Source organism: Fundulus heteroclitus, chromosome 9 (assembly GCF_011125445.2).
Source record: "Fundulus heteroclitus isolate FHET01 chromosome 9, MU-UCD_Fhet_4.1, whole genome shotgun sequence".
Lineage (NCBI taxonomy): Eukaryota > Metazoa > Chordata > Actinopteri > Cyprinodontiformes > Fundulidae > Fundulus > Fundulus heteroclitus.
In genome coordinates this window covers 23,379,643-23,393,547 of record NC_046369.1, presented here as the reverse complement: position 1 = coordinate 23,393,547, position 13,905 = coordinate 23,379,643, and the positions used below count along the sequence as shown (strand labels likewise).

The following is a 13,905-nucleotide window of genomic DNA, read 5'->3' as shown; positions in this document are numbered from 1 at the left end:
TAGGGAGGAACGAACAATTAAAAAGGCTGAGCGAGTCAATCACGCAACCTAGATGTATCCACTGACAACATGAAAAAAATATTGCCACAACTTCACCATGTAGAGGGGGGGACTATGGGGGGTTAGAGTGATTTTTTTTTTTTTATTATTGTTATTATTATTTTCTATAAAGTCAAGAATCCCCCTTAAGTCTTCATGTGCTTCCTAAGTAAAACCTGAGTTTGCCTTCTCTTATCTATATCAACAACAATAGTGGCACTATCTTACAATAAACACAATATAAATCATGATAAAATTCTCAGTTATATTTATAAAAAAAATGGAAACAAGCCCCACTGGTCGTTGGTGACGACTTTAACTTATGTTAAAATATCAGTTTTTTTTCTTCATGTTTATTTTAAGTCCCATCAGCCCATAAATGAAGGCCGCAGACCGGACTTGCTGGCCTGCGTTGTGTTTGTTTTGTTTTGTTTTTTTCTTTTACGGTCTTTCTGTGAGTTTTCCTTTCCTCTCAGTGTTATGAACAGATATTTACATCGCATAAATAAAGTCTCCCCTCACATTTGTTAGGAAACCGAGAGAGTCGGGAAACAAACTACCTCTTTCTCCTGGAAAAATGTTCATCCTACCTTCACGTAGGACGACGTCACAATTATTATTTCTTATTCACTTTTTTTTTTTTTTTTTTGTTTCAGTCTTTAGAAAGGGCAAGTGTTCAAGTTGGAGTTTTTGGTGGCAAAAGTCTGACTCTGTGGAGTCGCTTGGAATAGGCCCTCCTGGGATAGGTTCAGGTGGCTGGAAGCGGAGGCCAGTGCCGGGGTGAGCATGGCCAGGATCTGAGCCTGGCTGCTGCTCTGTGCGCCGTAGGAAGAGCCGCTGGAGTTGGCCGCTCCTATGATGTTGTCGATGGAGAAGGAGGGCCGACTGCTTGTGGAGTTGGAGTCCGTCTTTAGGGGCGGCAGGGACGAGCCGAGCTGGGGGTAAAAGGGCTTCCTCAGATCGGCCCCTAGAAGGGAGGGCAGGTGATGTGGCGCGGGGAACATGGATGCAGGTGAGGGCAAGGTGCAGGGGGCGTTGGGGAATGGAAAGGATCCGCCCGTGTGGTGCGGGTGGAAAGGGTTGTGGGCTGCGTGGAAGTTCTGCAGCTGGAGTCCGTAGTTGTATCCGTACGGCCCGTATCCGAACCCGGGCAGAAAGCCGCCGGATTCCCTGAGGATTTCGTTACTCTGGTGCCTCTTGAAGCGCTTCCTCCGGCGCAAGAAGCTGCCGTTGTCGAACATGTCGGCGGAGTCCGGATCCAGGGTCCAGTAGTTGCCCTTCCCCGGGTTACCGGGCTCCCGTGGGATCTTCACGAAGCAGTCGTTTAGGGAGAGGTTGTGGCGAATGGAGTTCTGCCACGCGGGGAATTTCTCCCGGTAGTAGGGGAATCTGTTGCTGATAAACTCGCAGATCTCACTGAGGGTGAGGCGTTTCTTGGGGCTCTGCAGGATGGCCATGGTGATCAGAGCGATGTAAGAGTAAGGGGGCTTCACAAGTGCACTTTTTCTGGGTTTGTCCCCGATCACGGTCCCGGACTCCGCGCCGGAGCCCAGAGGCTCTGACGGGCAGTCGGAGCTGCTGAGCCCCGGAGAGGAACCCCTCTCCGCCGCGCTCTGGGAGTAATTATCGTCCGAGTCATTGTCCAAGTTGAACTCGTGGTGAATGTATTTCCCGTCTTTTCCGACGGATATGTCCCCACCGACCACATCAATGTCTACATCTTCGGACAAGGCAGAGCTGTCGGACATATCCGTCCCTAAAGTCATCCTTGGAGACGAAATTGCTCTTCCCCCCCTCTCCCAGATTTCTTCCTTTTTCTGGTCAGGCTGAGGTACGAGAGCGCGCACACCCTCCCTTTCTCCCTCACAACAAGGCTCTTTTTTGCGGGAGCTTTATCTCCAACTAGTCAATGCAGGCATAGCTATAGAAGGTAAGAGACAAAGAACTCTTTTGACCTGGGGGATCTGGAGATTTCTTTTGCATCCGAGGCTGGTTTGATAAGAAAAATGAAAAATTCTGATGCACTCGCGTAAAAAAAAAAAAAAGTCAGCCAAAGATATAGGTAGTCACAGTCTTGCGCCGAAAGATGATCGAGTTTTCTTCAGATGCGAGGGTTTCCACTTTAAACGCCCCCTTTGGGTATCCAAATGTCTTTCTAAACGAGGTTTTACGCATAGGTTTAGGAGGGTATCCAGCCAGACTGTCACACTATCCCCCTTAGCGTTTAAATGGTATTTATAGGAGCGCGCTGATCACGTGATCTTTGAGTCACAGTTACCAGGAACTGGCTGTTTTTTTTTTCTCCAAAAAAAAATCTAGCTTTCTTTTTTTAACAGTTTAAATACTATTAAAAAAATTTAAACATATGCGGTCTATATATTGTAAAATTGCCGGTTCATCGCTGTGAGTTGCATGCACTTGTGTGACAGCCTCGTTTTAAAAAAGGTGGCATAATGAGATGTGCTTTATTTTTGTGCCTTCTCGAAAACTCAAAAAAGAAAAGAAACAAGAGCATAGAAGAGCAGTAAAAGTTGAAAATATGACGTTGCTCATCAGTGGGGAAAATAGAAAGTAGAAAGTAGTTTTGAATTGATGACAAAAATGTAAAACATCAAACATATTTCAATATATTTATGAATTTACAGTTTTCGAAGTTGGACATTTCAGAAGTAGATCTGTTAGATCTTCAACCACAAGCCATTTATTATTATTATTATTATTATTATTATTATTATTATTATTATTATTATTATTATTATTATTATTATTATTATTATTATTATTATTATTATTATTATTATTATATTTTTCTTCTAATTATTTACCTAAAAAACAAGAATATGTTATTTACATTTGACTCTGGAAGTTTTTGCCTATGTTTAGACCTTGTAGAAAACACGTATCATGCAGATTTTTTGATTTATCTTGTATTAACGTATTCATTAATATCATTGCGTCTTTTTATAGTAAAATAATGCATTATTATTATTATTATTATTATTATTATTATTATTATTATTATTATTATTATTATTATTATTATTATTATTATTATTGTTGTTGTTGTTGTTGTTGTTGTTGTTGTTTTTGTTCGTATCACAGCACAGGATAAATTGACTCCTGTTGCTAGTTTCTTCGTGATATAAATGAGTGGCTGCACTCTGTCACCCTTGTCAACAAGGCAGGCTATTATCCGTGTGCATGAGCTACATGCAGCAGCCATATGGGACAGTGCAGGCGCCGCAACCTGTCCCGAGTTTTCCGCGCCACAATCGAAAGTGCGCAAAGCTTGCGGGCTCATTTCATTCTGCAGGATTATTGTCCCTGGTGCGTCCAGTCAGCACCGCAGAGGACCAGGCAGAACAGGATTAACACCTTGAAGAGTTTCTGACATCATGATACAAACCCACTGACGGCGTACCCCATAGTTGTGGTTTTCACTTTTTTTCTTCTGGATTTTTTTGCCCGTATTTCTCGTTGGTTGTCTTTTGTTTCTGCTTTAATGAGATCTTTTACACATGATTTACAGAGGAGTGATGCGAGTGCGTGTAGTTGTCTCACCTGACAGTTAAAAGCCTTCGTCTGCTTGACAAGATGCATCTGATCAATGTTTATTCATAGGCCTACTCGTTTATTATTTTATTTATTTAATTATTTCCTTACATCTATCAATTTATCTGTTGTCTCCTTGCTTCAAATTGTATATATAAAAGATTGAAAGGGACGGCTGCGTTTTGCTGTCTTTAACTATTAGGAGTAGTTGACACAACTTTGATATCTATTTTATTCTCATCCTTTGAATATCACTCAAACTCAGTGCTGTCTTTCTACAGTTTGACTTCTAACAAAAAAAAAAAAAAAAAAAAAAAAAAGGAAAATAAACATGGGGATTTTTATGTGTATTTCATTAAATGATTTGGAAATGTAATCTCTGTGTCCGGACATCTCAGGCTTTGCAACATTTCACAAGTGTGGAGGTTTACAACGTCACACTTTATTGATAGTGTTTCGGATCGGCTTGTTGTAGTTTGTGGTGTTTAGGCGCCCCCTGCTGGTTCCTTAACAGAAAGAAAATGATACAGCGTTCAAAGTTTCGGGGGTCTCTTAGAATTGCCCTTATATATAGCCTACAATAAAAAATAATTGTTATTATTATCTATTATTATTTTATAGATCTTCTTCAACTAAAATAACATTAGTAGCTTCAGCTTAATCAGACACTAGACATAGGGTGTTCTGTCTGTAACGGATCGCCCTTCCCCTCAACCCTTGCGAGCTTCTGTGTGTGCGTGTGTGTGTGTGTGATGGGGGGGGGGGGGGGGGGGTGCTGTCATTGTTGCATATTTTCTATTCATTTTGCAAATAATTTGATGAATAAAATGTGGGTTTTCCTGGAAAACATGACATTTCTTGCGGTGGCCCCAAACGTTATAAAGTGCGAAAGATCCAAAATTCCAAAAATGGAAAAGAAATCAATTTGTATTTGAGTCAGTCAAAGCAGTCAGTAGAGAAGTTTGTTCGTCCCTCTGCCCTGTCTGAACAATATATTAATAATATAGCCTATTTTAGGAATATAGATTCAAAACATAAGCTAATAGACTTTAACTAGTTGAAATTATCTAGTTGTTTATATTTAATTATTTATACAGTATTTGTGTTTTTCATGTTGCGCCATGTTTATGTTCTGGCTTTGGGTTTTGCTGCCATCTAGGGGCTCAAACGTGTAACCTCGTTCTGCCGTTTCTGAGTCAGCATTTTTCAGATATTTAATGTTATTATTATTATTATTATTATTATTATTATTATTATTATTATTATTATTATTATTATTATTATTATTATTATTATTATTATTATTGCAAATATCTTAAAGTAGTCAAATATTTTAGACATATTTTTCTTATTATTCAGGCCTAAACGCTACAGGTTGTGAATCTAAACTTGGCGAAGCTGCGTCAAAGAAGCTTCTTTTTTTCATATGACGGTAATTTATTACTTGCTTCTATTTAATAAATCTGTTATTCCCAAATATATTCTTCCTTATATATCAGGATTTTTGTAAGTTAGTTGCAGTTTTGTTTTTATTATTTCTTTTAGGATTCGTCTTCGGGTCTTTATATTAGTGCTGTTTACCAGTAAAAAGGAAGATTACATTTAGGGGATACACATTTATGATCATAGAAATTTGAACAGCTACAAAACGCTATTGAAAGATGTTTTTAAAAGTGTATGTATACATTAACAGACGATGTTAAAAATTGTTTAGATCTAAGCTTTTTTAGCTTATTATAGTGACATATTTAGGTCTTCTTATTCTGAGTTAAAATACAAATTTCGAACCGGGATTGCTTTCTAAAATATTTGGTTTTCCAGACTGATATTCTCTAAACAGCAGAGAAACTGAAGTAACCATTTCTTTATGACACAACAAACCAAGGACACCTATTTCATTAAAAAACTCATTTATTTCCAACGATTGGTTGCTCACAATATAATACACGTTTTTGTCGTAAAACCTTGAGCTACATCAAACTATTTACACACAAAAAAAAAACACCAGAAAAAAATTCTAAATAACAAAACTGTAAAACATGAATTATGAAAACAGTGTGAAACAATCTCTAGGCTAACCTTTTAAAAAAAATATAGAGCTGGAATGTTTCAAACGAATATAAATGGCTTTGCACCCTTTAAATGGGAATGTTTGTTTTAGAGTCCTCCCAGCTACGTTGCCACGGCCTCCTGTAAATGTTCTTTTTGACCAAGAGCATCTCGTCTCACATGTAGCGCTCTAATCCTGTTGTAAAGTTGCCCTGTCTCATGTAGCTGTTGTTGTAGGAGTTGATGGGGTTCGGCAGGCCCAGGAGCTGCTCCGTGTGCTCTGCGCAGGAGCCGTGGCGCAGCGCCGGCAGGGAGAGCCTGTTGCCCGAACAGTACACCTGAGAGCCGCCGGGCGAGAACCCGGACTGGCTCATGGAGGGCAGGTTCGGAGGAGAGGCCGAGGCGGAGGAGTACGGGTACCCCGCGGGCAGATTGGAGGTCAGGTTCCCGCTGTTTCTGCCCAGCATGTTCGCCGCGGGGTTCGCGGTCTGGCCCTGGAAACACCCGGACGGGTCTGTGCTGGTGACGGAGCAGCTGGAGGTCATGGCGCCCAGGTCACCGCAGCTCAATCCCAGAGCCTGGCCGCTCAGTTCTCCGGCCGGGCCGCCCTGCACCACGGTCTGCTGGCTGATGATGTTGTCGATGCTGAACATGCGCGGCTGCACCTGGCCGACCCCCGGGGGGCTCTGGTAGTGATGCATCATAGCTGGATGCGGGGACGCGGCTGTAAGCTGGGAGCCATAGCCGGACCCGATCCCGGCGTAAAGCGCGTTGGGGTACGACGACCTCCCCATGGGCGTCGGGGTGAAGGCGCTGGAACTCTGCATGTAGCCGGGATAGGTGCTCACGTCAGTGCGCTTGAACCTTTTCCTCCTTCTTAAAAAGCTGCCGTTGTCAAACATGTCCTCCGCTGCAGGGTCCAGGGTCCAGTAGTTGCCCTTACCCGGCCTGCCCGGCTCCCTGGGGATCTTCACGAAGCAGTCGTTGAGGGTCAGATTGTGGCGGATGGAGTTCTGCCACTTCTTGGAGTTCTCCCTGTAGAAAGGGAATCGCTCCATGATGAACTTGTAGATGCCCCCCAGGGTGAGCTTCCTCTCCGGGGAGTTGGCGATGGCCATGGCGATGAGAGCGATGTAGCTGTAGGGAGGTTTCCCCCTCTGGACCGGCCTCTTCCTGCGGCGGCTGCCCGTGGGCAGGTGGTCCTCGGCGTGGCCCACCGCGGCCCCGTCCTCCGCGCCGGGGCTGCTCCCCTGGGGCTCGGACTTGATCAGGATGCCGTCCTTGGGCCGCGCCTGCAGCATCAGGGGCGGCGGAGGCAGCGGCGAGTCCAGGCTCACGTTTGGAGACATGACGTCGGGGCTTGCCTCTGCGGGCGAGGGCTCCGCGGTCATGTTGCACATGCCAGAGAAGTAAGAGTAATTTGCCAAAGTCATAAAAGAATAAATGCGAGGGAGCTTCTTATAGTCGAAACGATCAGATGGGGAGCATTCCCGTGGATGTGCTCGAGGAAGGTGCGTACTTTCGCTCGGACAGTCCCGCTTTCTGTGGCCAAAAGGAGCCCCCCCACCCCGCCTTGCCGTTTTTGGGCTGGTGTGTGTCAATCCAGGTGAGAGAAAGGCGTTGACAGTTTTATAAGACTGGGTAGGAATGACGCCACTGGGTCCACACAGTGACGATTGACGAAACAGGACCCGCATCCCACCCACCAAAAAACTGACCCTATCTCTCTAAGTGGTGGATTTCGACAGATTAAAGCAGCAGATCGACGGTAACGGAATACCTCTCCAAACAATTATAATGCACAGACACACAGCAAAGAGGAATTGTGGAGACAATGGAACGTGATGACAATTATTCAATTGTAAATTGTAGTGGAGTTTAAGCACTTTTTGTATTTGGCTCTGTTACTCAGAGATGCTATTTTTTTTTTATTAGACAAACCACGTTTTCATACAATGAACTTGCATCTGTCCGTTAATTGGCAAAGCCTTTTAAAGCTGATTAAAGAAAGAACATTTTTCACAATTTGCATCTGAACGCACAGAGCCACATGTTTCAAGAGACCTCAGGGCTCTGGGACAGATGGTTCCAACATGTTACAAATACGATACAATTCACTGTTAATAAATGATTATTACTAAATATCGTATTAACATTTTTATCAAAAATAAGTTCTACTATAGTAGAACAATGCAATATTATAATATTGCATTGTTATCAGCTTTGATCAGATGGCTATTAAATAATTGCCTAGGTGAGTAGACCTAATGTGCAGATGTCAAAAGATTAATTCGATATAGAATACAGTAGGCTTTCAATGACATATGTAGAACGCAGCAATTTGTAAGCCAATTAACTTTTATGTGTTACATGCATTCATTATTAGTAGTAGTATTATTTCATTTGTTTTTATAGAGCATTCACTGTATCATCACTCCAGCTTGTTTCTGATATGAGAAAAATTTCACGTTGCAACCGTCCCCTAATCAAGCATATAAGTTTGCAAATGCTTGACAAACATATACGCTACTTAGACTTAGTCCGACAAAAACTCTTTAATTAGAATTTCACCGAAGGTGTTGGTTCAGTCGCTGTTCTTGGTTGTGTTCTTTGCTCAGCGCTGAACAGGAGGGCTGATCAGTTTACTTAGTGGAAAATGAGAATGATGATAATGATAAAATTTTAGATGAAAGCTTTGAGCAAGTTGAGGTTAACCCTGACGAAGCTGCTGCAAATTAATGGCACATTTTAGCTCTGGTTGTGAAGGAAAAGGTTGGTATGTAGTTCTGTTGGAACAAAAAAAAAAACTTATTAATTCAGATATGGAGAACATATAGGAGAACAGTTCTTATTGTAAATACCTGCAGATCCTTCAGTGTTGCTGTCGGCTCCTGACATCGCTGATCAGTTTTCATCCCGTCCTTTCATTAGTTCTGCATTAAAAAAAAAGAAGTTTTGGTAATGTCCCTGTTATATATTTGTCTCAGTATTATAAATGTTAACTGCCTTTACAGTAAAAGTGGTGCTGAGGATTTTTTTACATACTTCTCCTGACTGATACCTTTGTACATTGAGGTCCTTTTGTTCTTTTGTCTCCTTTAATCATGTTGTGGCTTCAGCAAGAGGATGGTAACGAGTAAATGTGAGGAAAATCCAGAATTTTATTTCAGATTAATCAGGTTTGCTGTAATGGATGGCAGATGTTAACTCCAAAACTCTGAGTTCTGAAACCTTTAGAGGTACATAATATATATGCACACTTATATTCTTGTTGAACCTTTGAATTTTTGCATATTTTTCCCACACCTATATATAATTTTTTTTGTTGAATTTCACAGGACAGATTTCAGATAAAAACAGAAAAGCTTTCCAAGTATTTTTTTATCCCCTCATGTTTTATTACATCACAAACAACAGCGTTTAAACAGAATGTGGCACCTGTGAGAGTTACTGAATATTGTAATAACTGGTTAAAATTTAACACATTTATTCAAGTGTAAATTGTGGCTGTAAAACCATTTACACTCAGAAAGTAAGGGTTTAAAGCAAAACAACAACAAAAATGTAAACAAATTGTTGCTTTGTTTAATCAGTGCAGCAATGCAGCATGTGCACTGAATTGTGCGGTTATCTTCTGCGTCTCTTTTTGTAGCAGTCATTCGCGAGACACAATGGCAAACCTTCCACTGTCTGTACCTCTGCTGTTCTTTGGCCTTTCACTGACTTGCTGTCTGTATGTTCAGGGCAGAAACAACACTCTCAGACGTGCACCATGCTAGTGCGAAATCTGCAGCCTATCCAGCAATTGAAAAACAATAACAAGCCACTGAAAACAAGCAATTGAGCTATCCAAGCTTTTGGGAAAGGAAAGAAAATATCCCAACATTTCATTTTCATTTTTGGCGAGGGATAATCAAACAGCCCAGTTGGTGGAAGAGGAAACATGTTGTCTTTTGGATTCTGAAGTAAAAACAGCGTTGTGCACACAGTTGGTAGGCAGACAACACCCTTTAAGCACCATGAAAGCCGTTGTGCTTCTTCGTGATTATTTAGGCAAACAGAGCTGTGTGCAGTTTGCAGGATTTTCAACAGCCTTGGGAAGCTTTGAAGCACTTCTCTTTAACCTCCAACGTCTATACACCAAAAGAGATAACAGCTTGGATGAAGCGCCGTGGAGTCATTTGAATCACCATTGCCTGTATGCTCTGTCTTTTAAAAAAGTATTCATAGTTCTTGGACTATTTCACATTTCGTCCCCCTACAAACCAAAAAATTAATTAAAACCTGAGGCATTTTGTGTTTAGTGCGACCAATTGTCTCCAGGATTCACACAAATTTTAAACAGACTTGTTCTGGGAAGTGAACAAACAGCATCACGGAGACCAGAAAAACAGCAGATAGATCGGGGATTAAGTTATAAAGAAGGCTAAAGCCGAGTTATCTTATGAAACAGCACGCCAAAGTCCCAGGTCTGCGGCCAGAGCACTTTTCACACCATTATGTGGAGCTGGAAAGAGTATGGCATAGGTGCAAACCTCCCCAGACAGCACTGCCCAATTAAACTGACCAAATGTGCAATGAGAGCAGAAAACCTGTAAGAGCCTAGAAGAAGATTTAAGATTAAGAAAAGAGGTTCATCCTCCAGCGGGATGACACTGAATGTGCAGGTAAGGCTGTGAGTTTAATGGGGGGCTTTAGAACAAGGCATATTCCTGTGCTAGAATGGCCTAGCCAAAGTCCAGACCTAACCCTCAGTTAGCCAGACGTCCATATTCTCTGTCCAGTCTCACAGAGCCTCATGTCAATCTATTTGGAGATGAAAGGCATGGATTTTAACGTGCAAAACCAGAAGAGAAATGCCCTGGAACGGTTGCTGTTGTATTTCCAACAAAAACTGGTTCTACAAAGGGGTGATAAATACAGCGTATATCATGCATTTCAGATTTTTGTTTGCTAAATGTATGAAAATTGTGTCACCTTTTCAGTTTATTACATACAATCTCAATAAAATACTTCAAATCTTGTGCTTTCTTTAATGCATTTTATTGCAATGTGAGAAAATGGTGAAAAATAAATAAAATAAAACAAGTCCACGGGGGCTTAAATTCCTTTTGCATAGCACTGCGTGTAAGCCTCATATTAGACTATCTTGCAGTTAAAGTAATTTTAACAGGGGCCGTTGATATTTTTGGGACAAAATATTGAGGAAGAAAGACAAAACGCTGTTCACAGGTTTTAAAGACGTGATGTTCCCCCATGAACAATACCATAGCCAAACAGAGGATATTAATCATCACCTCCTACAGTTCTGCCAGATGTCAGTTTTACCACAGCCCATCCAGTACCAACACACAGAAGCCGGCAACCCCATCCCACAGATGACTGGAAAACTCCCCCTTCTCACAGCGCTGCAGCTCAGACATCACTAAGCCCAGCTAGCTACTCACAGCCAGTGGTTAACAGCTTCAGACAGGCGTGGGAGCGGGGATGTATCAAGGCGGGATCTGCCCCCAGAGCTGCCAGGTCAGGCAGGACAAACAGGGGCTCAGGCCAGGAAACGAGGACCTCTGCCTCAGGGTCTGCGGCCTCTTACTAATCCCCTCCTGAACCACCCTGCCACCCCATCACAGCCTCCATACACCTTTCAGGACAATATTTTGTTTCTAACTTGCATAAATTGAACAGACACTCCGCCATAGACATTCAGACGGGGATGTTCCCAGTTTTAACCTCGGTTCACAGGGTCCCATGTGCGGCCCCTACCAAAGAATTGGAGCACGGATGTATTTGGTGCTATCCACAGTAAGACCAACCATAACAAACAATTATAATAATAATTAACACTACAGATACAATAGGCCTTCGCAGCAATAATATACTTAATTAAGCTGTTAACACTTCATAAACCATTATTAAGAATATCTTTAAGATGCTTTTTATACACTGATGGAGAATCAGTTCATTTTTTTATAAACAGTTTGTAAAATGTTTACAGGTTCATTAATAACATCTTTATTAGCTATAAAAAAAACATGTATAATACGGACAGACCCTAAGAAAAAAGTAAAACCATATGGGTAACATGTGGAGCCACAGATGTTGCAGTCACTTAATTGTTGCAAATATTACATAATGATATATTTCCTGTGAATTCAGAATGTTAGCAGCCAGTCTATCCCAGTAAAGTTGCTCATTAAGTCTTCATACTATAAAATGCGGAGCCTGAAGGTCAACTTTTAGCACAGCTAATGATAACTGTTTGTGTGTCTACATTGCTGCTGCCCTCAGTGTTTATTATCAGTTTATTTTAGGATCTTACAACTGAGAATAAAGAATACTGTAACTCAACAATGACAACAAAAAGGTTAATCCTGTCTTCTGATATTATTTTACATGCTAAAGAGTTGCTTTGGTGCAGCTTTATGTTAAGGGCATTGCATTCTAAAAGTTTACATGATTGCACTGCAAGCACACAAATTTCTCACCTGTTTCGACCACGCAGAATGAGAATTACAATTTACGTGTTTACGTTTTAAGTGTTTTATGGAAGACATTAGGTGTTGCCCTACACAATGCAATATATTAGAACCTTTTCTGGCAAAATTACATTTGTACAAATGCAATAATACTCCTAAAAAGGTTGACTTTTGAATTTTATGCAAACATCAAACTGAACAGTTGGTGTCCTGAACCTTGAGCATGCAGAGTTTGCATTTTTTTATGATACATTTGTAAGTTGTCTCATCAAGTTTAACCAGCGACCTAGTTTTCAATCTTAGTTTATTTCGTTTTGTAATCACCCCAAATTCAGAGAGTAGCCCCAGAGAAACAAGACGGTCTTCATTTTATTTTAAATCAATGTAATTATTATTATAGTTTGCCAACTTTTAACAGTCTGCCATAAGTCCAGCCCTGCCCCCTACTCCCTCATATATGATGACTGAAACTCCTGAAATCCTGTTAAAGCTTTTGGTTTTGCTCCCCCATTCCTAGATCATCAATAGCTCCTATCTGGTCACCTCTTTTGAAACCTTTCTGGATCTGTTCATGGGTAGCTTGTTTCTGAAGCTTTCATTGCAATATTTAGAAACTGCTGCAGAATGGCCTCATTTCAGATATACCACAATATAATTTTTACTTAAATAAAAATGTAATGTGGCCTAAGTTGTGCAAACATGTACCCAGCCTTTAAGTTTTTTTTCCATCCAAATGCATACCTCAGCCATTTTTTTGTGCCACATAATATCTAGCTTCTCACATAATATCTGGTTTCTCACATAGATTCTTCTGAATCTATGTGATGCTCTTTCAAACCACCTATACACTAAAATGGGAGGCTTGAATAAAATAAAATAAAAAAGATGTGTAAAGTCTGTACAGTAAGTGATGGAATTAAAAAAATATGCTCCGTCTAAAGGTCTATTCATACCCTACGTTTGGCCTACACGTCCGTATTTCTGTCCGTACCTTCTATCCGTTGACTCCTTCATACCTCCATCCGTCTTTTATGTTGAGGTGCGCAATAACCAATATTTTCCTCTAGGTGGCAGTGCTGGGTGCCTCCCCGATTTCTTGAGAACTATTTAGAACTTTTTGTTTGTCCCTGTGCCTCGGACACGGCACATCATATATGTGTGAGTAGTTGCGGACAAGCTCCGCAAGTCGTTCCTCGAATCCCGCCATTGTTTAAAGCCCAGAATTATAACCTTGTTCGTGATTTTGGTGACATTTTGTACTTCAAACTCAATAGCGCCCCCCACCTTTTCCGGTAGTATTGCTCCGTATTGATTTGTTTCATCCGTAATCGTGAGATTCCAATTTTCGTGTCAAAATACGGACGAAATCAACGGTTAGAATGTATGAAACACTCCACACGTATCCGTATCTGTCTTTTACGTGAGGTATGAATGGGCCTTAAGAGAGCTGCAGAGCCTTGGGTGGTTCCAGATATGGCTCTCTGTTTCAGTTCCAGTTCCTGATAACTCTTGATACTGATTCTGTCTGGAGGCAAGTTCAAGGGATCCATATGGTTTAAACGGGTTGGCTGACTAGAGTTGTTTCGGGGAGGGGGTGAGGGGGGGGTCTCACCTTCTCTGTGGGTTCAGGCCCAGGTTCTGTGGGACCTTTCGCCATCTGCTGACTGTGGTTTAGGCTCTCCCACAGTGCTGCAAGGTTTGTGGGTCGGGGTGTTCCCAGGGGGGGTTGGTTCCAGTTTGCAGTTGGTTCTTGGGTCTCAGCACCTGTCCCTAGCCTTGGACTCCGTGG

The 13,905-nt window shown here is 41.6% G+C and overlaps 2 protein-coding genes across 2 annotated transcripts; both read right to left on the bottom strand.

The window, feature by feature from the left end:
* Nucleotides 1-376: 376 nt before the first annotated feature.
* foxd2 (forkhead box D2) lies at nt 377-2,243 on the bottom strand. The gene has a single exon (XM_012864798.3). The coding sequence runs from the start codon at nt 1,803-1,805 to the stop codon at nt 699-701; it is 1,107 nt and encodes a 368-aa protein (XP_012720252.1). The 5' UTR covers nt 1,806-2,243; the 3' UTR covers nt 377-698.
* Nucleotides 2,244-5,484: 3,241 nt separating this feature from the next.
* foxe3 (forkhead box E3) lies at nt 5,485-7,458 on the bottom strand. The gene has a single exon (XM_012864795.3). It carries the CDS (start codon nt 7,335-7,337, stop codon nt 5,817-5,819), a length of 1,521 nt encoding a protein of 506 aa, XP_012720249.2. The 5' UTR covers nt 7,338-7,458; the 3' UTR covers nt 5,485-5,816.
* Between the last annotated feature and the right edge of the window lie 6,447 nt (nt 7,459-13,905).